Genomic DNA, 18800 nt, shown 5'->3' with positions numbered 1-18800 from the left:
GGTGGCCTCCGGCGCTGCCAATCCCTTTGCCCGCCCCTCCACACCCCTTTCCCCGCCTCCTGCCCAGCCCCCTCCTCCTCAGGTGAGGCAGCCAGGCCTAGCAGGCCCCACGCCGCTGCCTCTGCCTCCTGGCCGCCGCCGCGGGGCCACCATGCTCCTGCCCAGGCCTGGAGACTGACCCTCACCTGGCACCATCTCTCAGCTTCGCCCCCACCGGCCGGACCCCAGGGTAAGGACCAGGGCCCTCCGTTCCAGTCCCCCGGCTAGGGGTCCCCTCGCTCCCACCCAGCCCAATGCTCCCCTCCCAATTGAGGGGCTCCCAGGGACCCCAAGAGTGGGCTCTCTAGCTTCTCTCCAAGGACCTTGGAGCAGCCCTCCCCCCGCTTTCTTCAGATTCAGAGATTGGGCCCCCCTTCTCCTTCTCCCTCAGAACGAGGTGCCTTGCCCTCCACCCCTCCAACCGCATACCATGGAGTCCTGGCCCCCAAAACCATCTTTCCCCGGGGCCCAGGACTCCAGGCCCCCACTCTGCCTGGGAGTTCAGACCCTCAGTCCTCTGTCCTCCGGGCTGAGACACGGGAGCCCCCCAGCCTGCACATCAAGGTGTCTCCCGGGCCACCGGTCAGACACTGACCCCAGCCTTGAACCCAGCCTAATCTGCGTCCGTGATCACGGCGTGCTCTGGCCAGGGCCCAGGTCCTCCGGCCTCCCTGGATGGGCGCCTGGGACCGGGGGCACGGGAGCTGGGCTGGGCTCCCCAGGCCCTGCCTTTCCCTTCATCTCCCCACAGGTCCTGCCCCGGCCCAGGAGGTCAGCCGGGGAATCATTAACAAGAGGCTGTGACATGGCGGAGAAGGAGGGTGAGTCCCCCTTTCCGTGAGCCCCCGCTTTGGCTCTGCCTGCCGGCCCCCTCCCTCTGTGCTTTCTTCCCAACCCTCCGCCCCCCGGGAGCCCCCTCTCGCTGGCACTCCTCCCGGGCCCACCCCCGCCCCCTCGGAAGCCTTCTCCACCCGATTAACTATTAACCACGTGTCCTGTGCGTCTGTTGCCACCACCTGCCCACCTGCTACCCCGCATGACCTTCCAGGCTCCTTGCCTCAGTTTCCCCTCACCTCCCAGCAATTCCTCAGCTGACCCTGGGCCTCTCCTTCATTTGGGGCTGTGGTGGGGAGACGGGCTGTTACGGTTAAGGACACAGACTCTGGAGCTGAACCCTTTTGGCCTGAGTTTGAATCTGCTTCTGCCACTTTTTTGGTGTATGGTCTTGTGCAAGTGACATCTTTTTTCTGGACTTCAGTCCCCCCCCCTGGGTCCAGCATGGATCCCAATGCCACATGAGGCTGTTGGGAGCAGGGACGGCAGCCGGGCAGGGTGTGAGGTTGGGAGCAGGATGCCGGCGGGGGCTTAGCATGTGAGCTGTATGCTGTGAACCAAAGCTCATGACAGAGGTCAGCAGACTTGGAATCCCGGGGATCTGAGACCCCCACCAATTCAGACATTCCTCCTGCCACCTGGCCTTGTGGGCAAAAGAGCAGAGGGAGGACTTTGGACCTGGCAGGATGGAAGGAGAGGGGAGAGAGCAGAGAAACGACTCCAGGGCCATGGGAAGAAGCCACTGCCGAGGGGCTGGCCCTCAAGGGCTCTTGGCAGCCCCCAGCCAGGGCTCCCCACAGCCTGGGTATCTGGGCCTTCCCCACCCATGGGAGCCAGCTGGGGGTCTGGGGGGAGGCGACTCTTCCTCCCTGCCCTCCAGCCGGGCGGACTCCCTCTCTTCCTCCTGGAACCAGGCTAGCTGTGTTCGGTCCTAGGGAGTAGTGCTTTCTAGCTTTAAGGCCCTGAGCAAGCAGTATGCCTAACTCTCTGGGCCTCAGTTTCTTCATCTGCAAAATGGATGCCTCCATTTCCCCTCACCTCCCAGCAATTCCTCAGCTGACCCTGGGCCTCTCCTTCATTTGGGGCCGTGGTGGGGAGACTGGCTGTTACAGTTAAGGACACAGACTCTGGAGTTGAACCTTTTGGCCTGAGTTTGCATCTGCTTCTGCCACTTACGTTGTTGTATGATCTTGTGCAAGTGACATCATTTTTCTGGACTTCAGTTCATGCACACCTCACAGGGTGGTGCGAGTATTGAATGCAGGAAGTGCCGAGTGTGCTGTCTACAATGATCAGCGTGGTTCACTGGCTCCTTGGGTCTCAGTACAGGTAGCCACTCAGACCCCCAACCATTCAGCGATGGCCAGAGTGCGGCCAACTTCCAGGGGCTCAGGAGAAGGCGCTCCCTGCATTTAAATACGCACACCACCCTGTGAGGTGTGCCTGGGTACCGTCTCCATTTTGCAAACGATGGGAAGGATGGACAGAGACAGGTCTGGGTACAGAGGGGACTGAGGCACAGTGGGCTCCAGTGCGTCCTCAGGCAGCTCAGGCCCGGTCTTGGAGGGGAGTCTGGCTGGAGGGTGCGGTCCAACCAGGACCCAGATGCTGAAAGGTTGTGGTGCCGTGCTTATGTGCTGGGTGACCTGGGGTAAGTGGCTGCACCTCTCTGGGCCTCTTTTCCTCACCCATAAGCCAGGGAGGGGATAGCAATACCTTCCTCACCAACAGCTGCAAAGACTTGAGGATCTGCGGGACAGGACTGTGAGTTGGCGTGCGGGTTGAGAGCCATTGCTGCTGCAGTGGTTGCTCGGCCTTGTGTTAGGCCCAACTGGAGGGTCTTGGTGCTCCTGGGGACTCAGCCTTGGAGGAGGTGATATCTGAGTTGACACCCATGACGGGGAGGGAGTAGGAGGGTGTGCCAGGCAGAGGGAACAGCCTAGCTAAATGTCTGGCAGGTAGCGGACTGCTGGGGGCGCGGTGGCACGTGGCTAATTTGGGTATTCCTGGGGGTAAAGTTGAAATGGAGCTGAGAGGGTGATGAGGTGTGTCAGTGGGACCGAGGTCTGTCCCCACTATTTTTGAGGAGGGGCAGGCAGATGCCTGGGTGTGCTGGGTCTCTCCACAAGGTGGCGCTGTCTGGTATGCGTTGTTGCTCTTTTCTAACTTCTATTTGTAGGTTCTGTGGTTTCCGTTGTTTTTTTGGGAGGGCTCTCAGGTTAGGGGAAATAGATGTTCAACTCTCAGATCTCTACCAGCCGTGCTTATGTGCTAGGGTTGCTGGCGCCGCAGAGCTGAGGCCTTGGACTATGTCCTGTGGAACGTTGGGGAGTCACGGAGAGTTCTAGGGAAAGTAGGGACCGGTTGGGTTTGATATTTAGCAAGATCCCCCCAAGCTTCCATGTAGAGGCTGGACCAGAGGGGGAGCCTGAGCCCGGAGCGGGATGGAGTGAGGGTCAGGGAAGAAGAAGGTGGACAGGAGACATTCAGGAGGCCTGCAAGCTGGGGACCTGCACGCTCTGAAGGGAGGGAGGTGTCCTGCAGAGGAGGGGCAGGCCTGAGGATGAGGGCCTCAGGTGCGACCTGGGGATTTGGGGAGACATGGAGGCCAGTGTGCGACCTGAGGTGTGAAAGGCCTAGAAGATTCCAGGAGGGAACATCTAAGGGGCTGCAGGACTTTAATCTGCAGGAAAGTCCTGGCCCGGGGCAGAAAAGGGAAACTGAGGCTGTGGAGACCGGGGAGACCGTGGCCCGCTCTGTGAACTCCAGATTTCAGAGATAAATAGGTCAGGAGATGGAGAAGGCACTGTCGGAGAAGTAGAAGGAAAGACCTCCAGGCGTCTCAGAATTTAAGTGAGGGGACTTCCATTCAGGGAGTTGAAGTTGGGTCTGAGGGGGACTGAGACATGAAGCCGTCAGCTGAGTAGAGTCTCAGAGACAAGGAGCCAGAGCTGTCACTTGTGAGGGTTTTACAGACAAATGGTGGGGGCAGAAGGAGGCGCCCCTGCAGGAGTGCAGAGCAGAGCCTCTGGGTGAAGTCGGGGGGGGGGGGGGTGGGGCGGGGCGCGGGGAGCTGGCTCACTGATCTAAAAGGCCCGGTGGCTCCCATAGAATCACGACAAGGATGGTCTTCTCTCAGAGTGAGAGTGCTTCCTGTCCACCAGAGGCACCTGTTGGGGGGTTGCTCGAAGTCCCCCGAACCAGAGGGCATGGAAGGAGGCTCTCCCTCTCGCCCTAGGAGACATGGGTGGCAGAGCTTTCTGCCTTAGCAGGCACAGCAGGCACAGCTGAAAACAAAGGGACCAGGACCTCCCACTAGAACCAGGAAAGGGCTTGGGTACAGAGTTGGGAGTGGGCCCGGGAGGCCCTCCTGAGACATGGCGAGGTCTGCCAGCTGGGCCTCTTTGGAGGGAGGGAGTGTTCTCTCGTGCCTGACGAGAACCGCTGGGCTCTCAGATTCTTAAGACACCTGGAGAGCGGCCATCCCAGGAAGGTCCTGAACCACTCCCCGCTCTGTTCCGGGTGCTTGGCTGGCCCTGTGCCTGTCGGCCAGATGACCATGCCACAGACGAGAGAATGGGATCTCCTGTAGCCCTGGGAGGGCCTTGCAGATGCCAAGGGCAGTCAGGCACATGCCAGGCCCAGCTGAAGGCTTTCAGCAGCCTTTTCTCTTTGTTCCTTCCGAAAGGCCTAGCCAAGGGGTTAGCTTTTAATCCCCAGGGGCCCTATTGTACAGGGAATAAAATCCATCTTCTCCCCAGGTCCCAGGCCTCCCTGGCTGGCCCCAGCTTTGGTTCCACTGTCTTCCCCAAGTGCATGCCATTCTGGCCATATCAGTGGCCTCTCTTGCCCTCTAACAGATCATGCTTATTCCTGCCTCAAGGCCTTTGACTGTGCTGTTCCCTCTGCCCACAGTGTTCTTCCTTAAGGTCTTTGCATGGCTGGGTCACTTATTAGGGCTTGTGTGGCTCAGTGGTTGAGCATCTACCCATGAACCAAGAGATTACTGTTTTGATTCCTGGTCAGGGCACATGCCTGGGCTGCAGGCTCCATTCTCAGTAGGGGGCGTGCATGAGGCAGCCAATCAATGAGCTTTCTCTGTCATTGATGTTTCTCTCTCTCTCTATCCCTCTCTCTTACAAATCAATGAGAAAAAACACCGTATTTGTTAAAAAAAAATTCACTTATTAGGGAGGCCCTCCCTGAGCACCCTACAGAAGCTACCTGCTGCCCCCGACATGCATTATTTTCTTTATAGTCTTTGCCACAACTGGAAATTATCAAGTTCATTTATTGTCTACTTGTTCACTTTCCCCTCACCTTACGCACATGAGAATGTGAGCCCTATGGCCAGCATCTCATCCATCTTGTTTTGGGACGTGTCCCTAGAGCAGTGATGGGCAACCTTTTGAGCTTGGTGTGTCAAACTTCGCCAAAAAACTGAGCATAACTCGGGTAGTGTGTCACTTTGAGGAAAAAACATTATTTCGCAAATGTTTCATCCCCAGGAGCAGCAAATGTTTCATCCTCGGCATGTGGCCACCTCAGCGGCCGCGTGTCATCAGAAATGGCTACGCGTGTCAGTGCTGACACGCGTGTCATAGGTTCGCCATCACTGCCCTAGAGCCTAGAATGGTACCCAGTACACAGCAGATGCTCAACGGGACAATGGATGAATAAGGCTCCATTTTACCAATGAGAAGACGGAGGCCCAGAGAGGTGAAGGGAGTTGCCAGGACCACACTGCTTTAATGATCGAAAGGCACTTTTTGAGAACTTGCTATATGCCAGGGACTATGTACAGGGAGAGGTAGCATGGCTTAGTGGTTATACATTTGAGCCCCAGCTCCAATTCTTCCCAGGGTTCAGGACCCAACACTGCCTCTTGCTAGCTGAGTCACTTCAGTCATGTGATTCTTCTCCGGGCCTCAGTTTCCCCTATATGAAAAACGGGACTCATAACTGAGATAAGGACTGAATACATTAATGCATTTAGAGCAGTACTTGGAGCATAATAAGCATCTGATAAGAGTTTGGCTATTATTTAAAAGAACTTGATTATTTAAAAGTATTATTTTTAGAGGTGAGTACTAGGTGGATGCCCATTAAATAGGTGAGGAAACTGAGGCTCAAAGAGGTGATGTCACCTGTCCCAAGGAAGGTCTCAGCTAAGAGTGGGGAAGGTCAGTATTTAGAAGTAAGGCTGGCAAGTTTTCAAACTTTAAGTTCTTAACCTCCAGGGGCAAACTTGAAGACCTTGGGGCTGGGTCCTGTGGGAAAAGTCTGGTACCCAGGGACAGAGGGTCTGGAACATTAGAGAGAAATGAGGCAGTGAGGGAATGCCAAACAGCAGGGAAGAGAGCTGCCAAGAGGGCAAAAGGTCAGGAGTCACAGCCCCCAAGAGGCTCCAAGAACGTCTGGGAAAGTTAGCAGAAGTGAGAGGTCCAGGAAGAGATGTCCCAACGTGATGGCGGAGCTACAAAGCAGCGTCACTGGGGAGGAGAAATGCCAGGAGTGCGGGCAGCGAGGGTGGCAGCTGACCCAGCCACTCCCCTTCCCAGCTGAAACCCTTGAGGAGCTGGACACCTGGCTGTCCTCGCTGCAGCGGAGAGGCAGCCCTGCCAACTGGGCCTGGGAGGCTCAGACATGTGGGGGCAGACAGAGCTGACCCTGTGCCCAGACCCCACCCTGACGAGGACGGGCCTGGCAGTGGCCCCAGCATGGTCTCTGTTGCAGGTGGCCGGCCTGTGCCATGTTGTTCTGGATCCAAGGTAGCAGCTCTCACGGCAGGGACGCTGCTGCTCCTGACAGGCATCGGGGCAGCATCCTGGGCCATTGGTGAGAGTGGCCCCCTGCACCTCTACCCTCCCCTGCCCCTGCGGCCCCAGCCTACCTGGCCTCACCTCTGCCTTCTCTGCAGTGACCGTTCTACTCAGGAGTGATCAGAAGCCACTGTATCCAGGTGAGTAAAGCAGGCTGGGACCCTCTGGGGCGCCCTGGAGGAAACCTGTGCCTGGTGGGAGCTCAGTGGAAGGATTTTTGAATGAATGCACTCGGTGCCGAGGGCTTGTCTGGACCAGGTGCTGCTGTAAGGAATCCACTTGTCTAACCCAGTGTTTTTCAGACTCTAAATGTGTTCCCCATTAATGTATCATACAATTAAATTAGTGAGTTGAAAATCGGATGTTAAAAAGTATGAAATAGCCGAAACCGGTTTGGCTCAGTGGATAGAGCGTCGGCCTGCGGACTGAAGGGTCCCAGGTTCGATTCTGGTCAGGGGCATGTACCTTGGTTGCGGGCACATCTGTGCAGGAGGCAGCTGATCGATGTTTCTCTCACATCGATGTTTCTGACTCTCTCTCTCTCCCTTCCTCTCTGTAAAAAATCAATAAAATATATTTTTTTAAAAAGTATGAAATAGATTAGACTAGAAAATATTCTAATGAGTCTCTCTCAGTAAGAGAAACTCTGGTTAATCTTTTATTTTGGTTTTATGAGGGTGGGACAGTTATCCTCTCCATTTTAAAGACGGGGAAACTGAGGCCCAGAGCCATGGGATGGTTTGCCTCAGAAAACCTAAGTTCAAGTCCTCATCACGACGGGACACTGTTTTTTGGTTTTATTTTTACTGCAGAGCGTAGACAAAACATGTCTGGGAGGCACTGTATGAAACCAGTGAACTCTCTAGCTCCCCTAAGAAGGTAGCTGCTATCATCCCCATTCACAGATGTGGAAAGTGAGGACCAGGGAGAACACACAACTGGCCGATGAGGGGACAGGCACGGCCCTTAGACGTGCCCAATGGAGCCGTGTCTGCAGCAGGCAGGGGAGAATGGCCGCGCTGATAAACAGGCACAGAAGCTCATTGTGGAATGAATGAACGAGTCGCCCAAAATGCCCACTCCACGCTGCCTTTCCGTGGTCCAGACAGCAGGAAGGAAGGGGAAGCTGGGTGATGGGGTACCTTTTTCACTCCCATGCGCCTCATCTGCTTCCATAAAGGACTCAGCTCACGTTAAGAGAAGAAATGAAAATCCAGACAAGGGAAGCCAGCATCCATGCTGGTGGTCAAGCCAGCACTTCCGTGTGCCAGGCACAGGCCGTGGCTCTACAGGTGTCAATTCATTAAACCCTCACCGCGGCCCATTTTAGTTTGGGGAAACCAAGGCACACAAAGGCCAGGTGATATGCTGCAGGTCACAGAGCTGGGAAGCTTGGGGGTCTGGAACCGGCAGCTGGGCTCAGCTCTTGTGCAGAACCTGCACGTGCTGTGGCCCCTCAAGAAACGGGAGCTGCCGTAGTGAGGGCTCCCACGTGCCAGGCCCTGGCTGTGGTCCTTGCACAATAGCCTGGTGACGCTGGAGCTATTATCATCACCCCAGATGGGGAAACTGAGGCCATTGAAGTGCACTTACTTGCCCGAGACTACATGTCACATCAGGGGCAGGGCAGAGGGATCATGCCCCTGCCAAGTCCCTCCGTGGCTCCCACCGCCCTTGGGCTCCCCGCGAGGGCCGTCTCCGCCCTCACTTCACACTTGCTCCCGGCGCCCTCACACCCTTGAGGGACCCTCCTGGCACCATAGCCTTTGTTCACCCACTTCTTCCCAGCTCGTACCTGGAGGCAGGTTTCGGGGTTCTGCGGTGTCACTGCCAAGTGGGGGCCCTGGCAGAGTCTCCATGTTCTCATCGGTAAGCTCGGGGTGAGAATTAGAGGACATAATGATCCAGGCAGGGCTTGGCTGTCAGCCAATTTGGTAAACATTGGTTTTAACTTCCCCGAGCCAGGCCTTCCGGCACTCCCAGATGGCATGGCCCCCAACCCCATGGCCATCCGGCTGCGCGGATAAAACTCTCCTCGCACTCACCGTGGATTATTTACTCCTGAAGAATTTTAGGAGGGCGGGGGCATTTTTTTTTTTCTTCCTTTACTGCCCCAGACAGTGTCCTGAACTTGGTGGATGCTCAGGAATTTATTTATTTTTAATCCTTACTTGAGGATATTTTTCCATTGATTTTTAGAGAGAGTAGAAGAGAGAGGGAGAGTTTGCCTCCTGCACGTGCCCCGACCAGGGCCTGGGCTGGGGAGGAGCCTGCAACCTAGGGAGAAACCTGCAACCTAGACACGTGCCCTTGACCAGAATCGAACCCAGGACCCTTTGGTCTGCAGTCCGGCACTCTATCCACTGAGCCAAACTGGCTAGGGCAGGAACTCTTTGCTTAAGGAATGAGCACAAATACAAACCGCTGAGATGAACTAACTTGTCCTGGACTTCACGGGACGGAAGGTGACAGGCCACAGTTTTGACCAGCTCAGGCCAGTGCCAGCACCCTTGCCCTTCAGCTCTACTTGGGGTCTTCAAAAAGCGTTTGGAAATTACAAAACAAAAAACAAACAAAAAATCCCCACACAGAAAAATAAAACTATATATACCCTTGCCACGTTTTTCTGGGGTTGTCACACCTCTAAATATATCAGACAATTTGGTAAGCAAGCCAGGTGACCCAGAGCACACTTTGCATTGATTAAAATAATACAAATGAGAATAAAGCGTTTAAAAGTGAGAAACAGTGGCACAAAACAAGGCTTTAAAAATAGTTGAAGGAGGCATTTTATATTCCTTCCCCCTCCACCTTCCCTAAAATGCAATCATAAAGTGATCATGGTTTCCTAAAACCTCATGCTTTTTGGAAATCACATTTCTGGAGCACTTATTTCAAAATAAGAATTTGCTCCACCCCACTTGGTATTTCAAATCCAAGTCTTGGTCTTGGAACTCAGGGGGTGGTGGGTACCACCCAGCAGAGGTGCCAGGAAGCCCCTGCCCAACCCCAGAGCAAGGGGCCATGATTAAAGCAAGCCAGGAAACGCCTTTTTAAAACTAAATATATGGGGATGACATTGGTTATAGACTTCAAGTGTGCATTTCTATGAAAAATGATCTGTATATTGCATCATGTGTTCATCACCCAAAGTCAAATCATCTCCTGTCACCATATATTTGACCCCCTTTACCCTTTACTTACCCCCAAACCCCCTTCCTCTGGTAACCACCGTATTGTCTGTGTCTGTTTTTGTTTGTTTGTTTATCTTGTCTGTTCATTTGTTGCTTTCAGTTTTATATCCCACATATGAGTGAAATCATATGGTTCTTGACTCTTTCTGTCTGACTTATTTCAGTCAGCATGATATTCTCAAGATCCATTCATGTTGTTGCAAATGGCAGTATTTCATCTTTTCTTATTAGCCAGGAAGCTCTTAGCTGGGCTGTGGGTGAGTGTATTTGGGATGGGGACAAGTAAGGGTCTCTGTTAGACCCACAGAAGGAGCAGGGGGTATGCAGGTCAGCAGGCCTGGTTTCACATCTTGGCTTTGCCAGTTTTTAGGCCCCTGGAAAAATACATCCTTTCTGAGGCTGTTTCTTTTCCTTTTTTTTAAAAAAAATTATTTATTTACTTTTATTACTAGAGGCCCGGTGCATGAAATTTGTGCACGGGGGGGGGGGCAGGTGTCCCTCAGCCCAGCCTGCACCCTCTCCAATCTGGGACCCCTCGAGGGATGTCCGACTGCTCATTTAGGCCCAATCCCAGTGGAATCAGGCCTAAATGGGCAGTCGGACATCTCTCTCACAATCCAGGACTGCTGGCTCCCAATCGCTCACCTGCCTGCCTGCCTGATTGCCCCTAACTGCTTGCCTGCCAGCCTGATCACCCCTAACCACTCCCCTGCCAGCCTGATCAATGTCTAACTGCTCCCCTGCCGACCTGATTGCCCCTTACTGCCCTCCCCTATAGGCCTGGTCCTCCCCAACGGCCCTCCCTTGCAGGCCTGGTTCCCCCCAACTGCCCTCCCCTGCAGGCCTGGTTCCCCTCAACTGCCCTCCCCTGCAGGCCTGATCTCCCCCAACTGCCCTCCCTTGCAGGCCTGGTCCCCCTCAACTGTCCTCCCCTGCAGGCCTGATCTCCCCCAACTGCCCTCTCTTGCAGGCTTGGTCCCTCCCAACTGCCCTCCCCTGCTGACCATCTTGTGGCAGCCATCTTGTGTCTACATGGGGGTGGCCATCTTTGACCACATGGGGACAGCCATCTTGTGTGTTAGAGTGATGGTCAATTTGCATATATATCTCTTTATTATATAGGATTTTTACATCTTTTTTTGTTGAAAGTATTACATATGTCCCCCTTTTCCTTCCATTAATCCCTTCTAGCCCGCCCCTGCCCCCCACCCCAGGCTTTCAGAGGCTCAGTTTCTTCCTCTGTAAAATGGGCATAGAAATGGTCTCTACCTCCTGGGATGGTATGGGAGAGAATAGGACACATAGCATGGGGCCAGCCCATGGACATCCCCAGGAAACGTAGTCAGTATGATTATTTCTGCACTGTTATTGTTTCACCCTTACGAGGGGAAGTTGCCTAAGAGGCTGTGTGGGGCAACTTTAAAAGCTTGGGGTTTGGAGTCACTGGGGCCTGAGTACTTATTCTCTCTGCCTTGTTTGGCGATGCAGGGCAAGTCACCCCACCTCCCCAAGCTTCCACTCACCCATCTGGAAAATGGGGATGACCTTTGTGGCCTCGGGGTACAGTGACAGAGAGCATGTAGCATAGCGCTGGTGCACAGTAGGTCCTCAGCAGGACAGGGTTCTCCCTGGAAGTCCTTGCCCAGATCTGTGGGGCTTGGGGAAGACTGCTCTGCTTGATGTGGTCTCACTGGGTTTTCCCTGAGAGGATGCGAAAGTGACTTTCACCAGAATCAGGGTCCTAGAACGTGCTCTCAGAAAAGGAGAGGCTCACAGCCGATCTTCCTCCAAACCTACCTTCCCGCTGTCCCCAACCCTGTCCGTGGCAGCTTAGTCCTTCAAGTGGCTCAGGCCAAACACCTTGGAATTGCCCTTGACCCCTCTCTTTCTCCCTAATCCAATTGTCCCCAAACCCTGCGGGCTCCACCTATAAAATCTGTCCAAAATCTAAACTCTTCTCCCCCTCCAGTGCTCCACCCTGGCCCAGCCTCCATCCTCTCCCTCCTGGACATACAGCCACCTCTATCTCCTGCGTCCAGTCCCTCCTCCCTCACCCGCCCCCCGCCACCCCCCACTCTGTTCTCCACACACAGCCAGGGGGAGCCTGTGAACCCTAGGCAGGTCAGAGCCCTCCTGGCTCAGATCCTCCCCAGGAGCACCTCACTCCTGCTAAAAGCATAGTCCTCGCGTGGATCCAGTCTGTCTCCTGCCTCACCTTCCCCTCGCTCACTCTGCTCCAGCCTCCTTGCTCTTCCTCAGCCCCCACCCCCAGCCCGAGGATCTTGGCAATTGCATTCCCTCCTTCCCTTGGCCTAGTTTTCTGTCCCCTCACTTTGCTTCACAACTCTCCTTCTCACTTCCTTCCGGTCTTCGTTCCCTCACCGCTTCTCAGGGAAGCTTTCCTTCCCAGCTGTTGAAAATCGCAGCCTCGCCCCAACCTCACCACTCACACCAGCACCCCGACTCTGTCAAAGCTTGATTTGTCTCCCTGGCCCCTTCTTTGGTGACACATGATCTAGTTTCCTTATCTGTACCTTTCCTCATCCATCTCACCTGTTGGCCTTGGAATGCCGCAGAGCAGGGGTTTTGCCTGCTTTGTTCACTGCCTAAACTAGAGCCGCCATGTACTGAGTGGGGAAGGCCAATAACGGTGCCTGAGGGCTGTGGCCTGGCTCAGGGGTGAACAAGGGCCTTCTGGCCGTGTGTGGGGAGCAGCCTGTGAGGAGCTGAGAGGACGTCGGCTTTCAACGCCACCAGCGCCGGGCAGGAGGAATCAATCCCTCCCAGGCGCTGTTCAGCCCTCCCGTGTGTCCCGGCCCCGCCTCGTCTCCGTGTGAGGGTGTGCCTTGTTGGGTGATGTGTATTGTTATTTCCCTCACCCCAGACTGCGGCTTGGTGAGGGCTGTCTTCGTCATCTTTGTGTACCTAGCATCACCCCTCATAGGACTAAGCCTGAAGTCTGTGTCTAGTTAAAGCGTAGTTAGTTTGGCGAATGAATGAGTGAATGAATGAGGACTACATCATCTGCTTGGGGAATTACCACGCACTTTAATATACTCAAGGCTCTGGCAAGTCCTACGGGAAAGATACCTATCCTTTCCTCTTTTTTTAAAATTTAAAACTATAAGATGTCTCTTTAAATATTTTTGGCAATCTGATGTATTAGTCAAGGGTCCTCAGATGGCAAAAGACGGAAGAAAAGAAAAATAAACTGGCTAAATGAAGAAGGGAATGGTTAGCTCAACCACTTCTAGGGGGTTCTTCAAGCCTGGCTCCATCAAGGAGCTTGAAACGATTAGCAGAAATCTCTCGGCTTTCCTCCGTGTTGGCTTATTTGTCCCCTCACGTGGGCAAAGACGGCCTCAGCACATGCCGCCTCCCTCACGCACCGTTCCCCGGGGGACTGGTTGAAGCAGTTTCCCTCTTTCCAAGTGTCCCAGCAAAGTCCCAGACTGAGCCCGTGAGCAGCCAGCTCAGGGAGTCCTGTGGAAAGAGGCACGTCCCCGTCCCCAGCAGGGCCAGCCAGAGTCCCTGGGCGGCTGTTCCTTGGTCCAATTTGTCACGTGCCCTTCTGGACACAGTCAGGAGTCGGGGGCGGGGCGGGGGGGTGCTGGGGTGCTCTGATCAGCCCTGCGGGGACTCAGACCAGAACACACGGCAGAGCACAGCCAGGAGGGCTGGGCAGGAGGCGAGCGTGTGGCCGTCCTGTCCCCCTGCAGTGCAGGTCAGCCCGGCAGACACTCGGCTCACAGTCTTTGACGAGACGGAGGGGACGTGGCGGCTGCTGTGCTCTTCGCGCTCCAATGCCAGGGTGGCGGGGCTCAGCTGTGAGGAGATGGGCTTCCTCAGGTACTGGGGTGCCCCTTGGAGGGGTGGCCGCGGGAGGGTGGGAGGAGCAGGCCTGACCCCTGCCCTGCCCAGGGCACTGGCCCACTCGGAGCTGGATGTGCGGACAGCGGGTGCCAACGGCACGTCAGGCTTCTTCTGTGTGGACGAGGGGAGGCTGCCCTACGCCCGGAGGCTGCTCGAGGTCATCTCCGTGTGGTGAGGAGGGCGGCGGGCAGGTGGGGGCACACCCCCCGGCCCCGCAGCTCCCGAGGCGCCCCTACCTGCTCTTCCTCATTCTCCTTCTCTGTGTGAACTGGCCTCTTTCTGTTTCTCTCTGGCCCCATCCCTGTCTTTCTTGCAGTGACTGTCCCAGGGGCCGGTTCCTGGCTACCATCTGCCAAGGTGAGACCCTGACACTCAGAGCCCTCTTTCGGAGACCAGGGTAGGGCCATGCCCCCCAAGGATGGGTCCCTGTCCCCTTCAGATCGCCCAGGGCAGGGCCTTGTCCCATCGGACAACCCCAAGCAGGCCGTACCCTCTTAGGTCCTCCAAGGACCAGGTCGTGTCCTCTCAGACCCCCCCAAGGGGGAGCCCCCCTCACACTCCCGGAGTGGGGCGTGTTCTCTCAGACCCCCTGGGGCAGGGCTGGCCCTGAGGGCTCCCAGCCCCCCGCCCCCCCCCGCTCCCCCTGACTCCCCTCTCCCACAGACTGTGGCCGCAGGAAGCTGCCCGTAGACCGCATTGTGGGAGGCCAGGACACCAGCCTGGGCAAGTGGCCGTGGCAAGTCAGTCTTCGCTATGACGGAGCGCACCTCTGTGGCGGGTCCCTGCTCTCCGGAGACTGGGTGCTGACAGCCGCCCACTGCTTCCCTGAGTGAGTGACCCCCACGGCACTGAGGAGGGCAGCGGGGGCCGCCAGGTGGGGAGGCTGCTTCCAGGCAGGCTGCCACCCTCCCCTCCTGTTCTCTGGTAGGCGGAACCGGGTCCTGTCACGATGGCGTGTGTTTGCCGGCGCTGTTGCCCAGGCCTCACCCCACGGCCTGCAGATGGGGGTTCAGGCAGTAGTCTACCACGGGGGCTATCTCCCCTTTCGGGATCCCAACAGCGAGGAGAACAGTAATGATATCGCTCTGGTCCACCTCTCCAGCCCCCTGCCCCTTACAGGTAAGTCTGGGGGCTGAGCCCTGGCCTGGGGACCGCTGAGGCCGGGAGGTCAGAGGAGGGACCAGGGGCCTAGGAGTCCACGGGGATAAGGGAAATGCTCTTGAGGGACGCAAGTGGGTGCCCACCAAGTGGGAATGATGAGTGCGGCCGCTCTGTAAAGTCGGGCAGTTCCTCAGAAAGTGAAACATGGAGTTGCCATGCGACCCAGCGATTCCACTCCTGGGGGACGCCCCAAAGAAACGAACACACGTGTCCACACAGGAGCCTGTGCACAAGCATTCACAGCAGCACTGTTCGCCGTGGTCAACAGGTAGAAACGACCCTGTCTGTCCTCTGACAGACGGATAAAAACGTGGCCAATCCACACAATAGAATACTATTTGGCCATAGAAAGGAACAACCATTTCTGTGATACGCAGTGGCCAACCCTTGAAAACATTCTGCTAAGAAAGAAGTCGGACACAAAAGGTCGCTATGTGGTTCCGTTTACAGGGACTGTCGGAATAGGCACGTCTATGGAGAAAGAAAGCAGATTCGTGGTGGCCAGGGATGGGGATGGGGAGATTAGGGGTGACAGGTAAGGGCACAGGGTTTCTTTGGGGGGGTGATGCAAATGTCCTAAAAATGGATTGCGGTGCTGGATGTACCTTCCCGGTGCTCCGCATGCTACTCAACCTCTGTGAGCCCACTGAACACCGTTGACTTGTGCATCCTAAGTGGGGGAATTGTGTGGTATATGAATCACATATCAAAAACATTTTTTTTTACCACAAAAACCCAATCAAATGAAATGAAGACAGTGTTTTAAGTATATGGACGAATCGGGCAGTTAAGAGTCATCCCCCCTTGCAGCTCTCCGGGGCATTCCCTGGCTCCCAATGAGGAAGACTCACGCGGGGCCAGGGTGTCTCTGACACGTCTCCAGGCCCGCCTGGCGGGCTGAGGGCAGGCCTCGGGCTGCAGCCCTCCGCAGGCTGTCGTGTGTAATAATAATAAAGACCGTGGTGGTGGCGCTGGGCCTCCGACAGGCACCCGTCTGATGATATAGTGAAAGAGCACCATAAAGTGATGTAGCGATGGGAGGAGTGAACACCAACACTTGCCCGGCGCCTGCTCTGTGTCAGGCCCTGTTCCCAGGGTCCCGTGCACAAGCTCAGTTAGTTCTCACCGCAGCCTGGGAGGGCGGGCCCTTTTATCATCCTGTTTTCCACCTGGGGAGAGGTCCCGACAGAGAGGAGGTAAATAATGTCTCAGGTTCCCACGGCTGGCAAATGGCAGAGGTTCGAGCCCAGGCCTCCTGGCACTGGAATCGGCCTGCAACCCGTAGGCTGGGTGCCAGGGAAGCCAGGACCATTTTGTGGTTTGCATTATACTTATTTTTATGGTTATTTTCTTTTTAATGATTCATGATACTGGTTTTTCCATTTAAGGGGGTGATGCATGTTCTTTTTTCCCCTTAAAACAAAACCAAGTCTCCTCTTTAGTGAAAAGAGTGAGGGGTCAACAGCACTGAAGTGAGGAAGTGTCCATGAGGCACGGGGGTGGGGGACAGGTGGGGTTAGAGGGGCTGGGGTTTAAAAAACACGGCTGAGGGGTAACAGCTTCACCGTCAGACGCAGGTCCTTGCCAGCTGTGTGACCTGGGGCACGTGGCTTTTCCTTTCTGTGCTCTAGTTGCCCTCATCTGTAAAAAGGACTTCCTGGGGTGATTGACATGATTAAAAAGGTGAATATGAGTCCTGGCCAGTGTGGCTCAATTGGTTGAGCGTCCCTTGCACCAAAGTTTGCGGGTTCGATTCCCAGTCAGGGCACATGCCCCGGGTTGCAGGCCCGGTCCGCAGTAGGGGGTGTGCAAGAGGCAGCCAATCGATGTTTCTCTATCATCATGGATGTTTCTATATCTCTTTCCCTTCCTCTTTCTCTAAAAACAAATAAATAAATAAAAACATATTTTTTTAAAAAAAGAAAAGAACACGGCCTGGGAATTGGGCAATCTGGGTTCAGATTCTGGCTTTGCCATTGACTCACCGTGAGACTTTGGCCTCGTCCCCGCTTCTGTGAAGTGGGGTTAATAGTCCTCTTCCTCCCTGGGCGGATGGAGATGGAAGGAACTGACACAGGAAGGTGCCGGGTACCGAGTGAGCGCTCAGTAGACAGCAACTGCAGCTGTCGCTGCTTTAAAGAACAGAGGGCAGGGCGTGTCGGGGGCACTGGAGGCAGCTGGACAGACGTGGGCTCCAGGTAGGGCTGGACCAGCGTGGTCTCTCTCACAGAGTACATCCAGCCCGTGTGCCTCCCAGCTGCCGGCCAGGCCCTGGTGGATGGCAAGATTTGTACAGTGACTGGCTGGGGCAACACGCAGTACTACGGTGAGTCCCACCCTCTGCCTGGGAAGCCGCCATGCGGGAGACTGACCCGGGCCAGAGAAGAGCTGTCTGGCAGGTTTGGTGCCTCTTGGCCCTGGGCCATAGGGACACCGAGGAGCCTGGGGTGGGCACCAGGAGGGGAGGGGGGTGTGCATGCTCACCAGCTCTCCCCAGCCTTGCCCGCACCCCCCCCCCCCCAGGCCAACAGGCTGGGGTACTCCAGGAGGCCCGAGTCCCCATAATCAGCAACGATGTCTGCAACGGTCCTGACTTCTACGGGAACCAGATCAAGCCCAAGATGTTCTGTGCTGGCTACCTGGAGGGTGGCATCGATGCCTGCCAGGTGAGGGATGGCGGGGGACAGCCCCTGACCCTGCCACCCGAGAGATGGAGGCACAGGGCAGTGGGCGGTCAGGCTCCCGACCTCAGGGCCAGAGGACTCTGTGACCGCAGCCCGTGGCCGTCCGAGAGCACCTCCAGCCTTGCCTCCCCTTCCCCCACCAGGGCGACAGTGGTGGCCCCTTCGTGTGTGAGGACAGCATCTCTCGGACCCCGCGTTGGCGGCTCTGTGGCATTGTGAGCTGGGGCACTGGCTGTGCCCTGGCCCAGAAGCCAGGCGTCTACACCAAAGTCAGTGACTTCCGGGAGTGGATCTTCCAGGCCATCAAGGTGAAGGTGGGGCCCAGGTGGAGCCAGAGGATGTGACTATCTGGGACTCTCGTTGGGGAAGGGAGGCAGGGTTTTCTGGAGACCTTTGCTCAGACCTGGAAGAGGCACCCGGTGGAACAGAGGCATTTCAGAGGGCTTCTTGGAAGAGGAGGCTAGTTGTGGGACTTTCGGGGAAGCCTCTCAGACCTCAGACGGCCCCAATTGTCTCCCCAGATTCACTCCGAAGCCAGCGGCATGCTGACTCAGCTCTGACCTGACGCTCCTCCTGGCTGCAGACGCCTCCGGGGCCCGCGTTGATCTAGGTGGCCTCAGCCCCACACGGTGGGATCCACCCTGGGCCTGGGATGGAACTTTTTTCTTCTTGGGCCCAGCCCACAAGTCCGAGGATACCCTCCCTCCAGGGTCCTGTCTTCCACAGTGGCGGGCCCACTCAGCCCCGGGACTACCGGGGACTCACCTTCCTGACCCGCATGTAAATATTGTTCTGCCATCTGGGGATCCCCATCTAGGTATCCCTGATGAAAAGCTGTTCTTTAAATAATAAAATTGGTTTTGATTAATGTGGCCTCTGAGTTTGCAAACGTAAGAAGCAATGAGGATATTTTTTGGGGAAGGAAACAAGGAATTTGGGCCTGGAATAAACCAGGCAGGGACTGTGACCTCTAATTCCCACTGGAATTAGAGGAGAAGAGAATTGATTCATAACTGGAGATGCCTTGAAGCATCTGGCTGCAGGTACTGTTGGATCCAGCTGCTCAAATATATATATATATATATATATATATATATATATATATATATACACACACACACACACACACACACACACACACACACACACACACATATAAAACTGTGTGTTTTCCTCGCAAATCTGCTTTTCTC

General features: G+C 55.6%; 1 protein-coding gene across 1 annotated transcript; it reads left to right on the top strand.

Moving 5' to 3' along the window:
• The first annotated feature begins 95 nt into the window (after positions 1–95).
• HPN (hepsin) lies at positions 96–18469 on the top strand. The gene is made up of 13 exons (XM_008139797.2): positions 96–229; positions 791–860; positions 6610–6711; positions 6794–6835; positions 13609–13738; positions 13811–13933; positions 14079–14119; positions 14426–14591; positions 14691–14881; positions 17154–17249; positions 17447–17589; positions 17751–17915; positions 18129–18469. The coding sequence occupies exons 2-13, from the start codon at positions 845–847 to the stop codon at positions 18165–18167; spliced, it is 1254 nt and encodes a 417-aa protein (XP_008138019.2). The 5' UTR covers positions 96–229; positions 791–844; the 3' UTR covers positions 18168–18469.
• The last annotated feature ends 331 nt before the right edge of the window (positions 18470–18800 follow it).

The sequence above is a fragment of the Eptesicus fuscus genome, chromosome 21 (genome assembly GCF_027574615.1).
Source record: "Eptesicus fuscus isolate TK198812 chromosome 21, DD_ASM_mEF_20220401, whole genome shotgun sequence".
Taxonomy (NCBI): domain Eukaryota; kingdom Metazoa; phylum Chordata; class Mammalia; order Chiroptera; family Vespertilionidae; genus Eptesicus; species Eptesicus fuscus.
Note: the sequence above shows the minus strand (reverse complement) of the source record. Positions and strands in the feature narration are given on the sequence as shown.

Excerpts from the sequence above, each read along its gene's own strand:
- HPN (XM_008139797.2), top strand. Across the intron at positions 6,712-6,793 it reads GGCAGCATCCTGGGCCATTG|TGACCGTTCTACTCAGGAGT; the intron begins GTGAGAGTGGCC and ends CCTTCTCTGCAG. Across the intron at positions 13,739-13,810 it reads GAGGAGATGGGCTTCCTCAG|GGCACTGGCCCACTCGGAGC; the intron begins GTACTGGGGTGC and ends TGCCCTGCCCAG.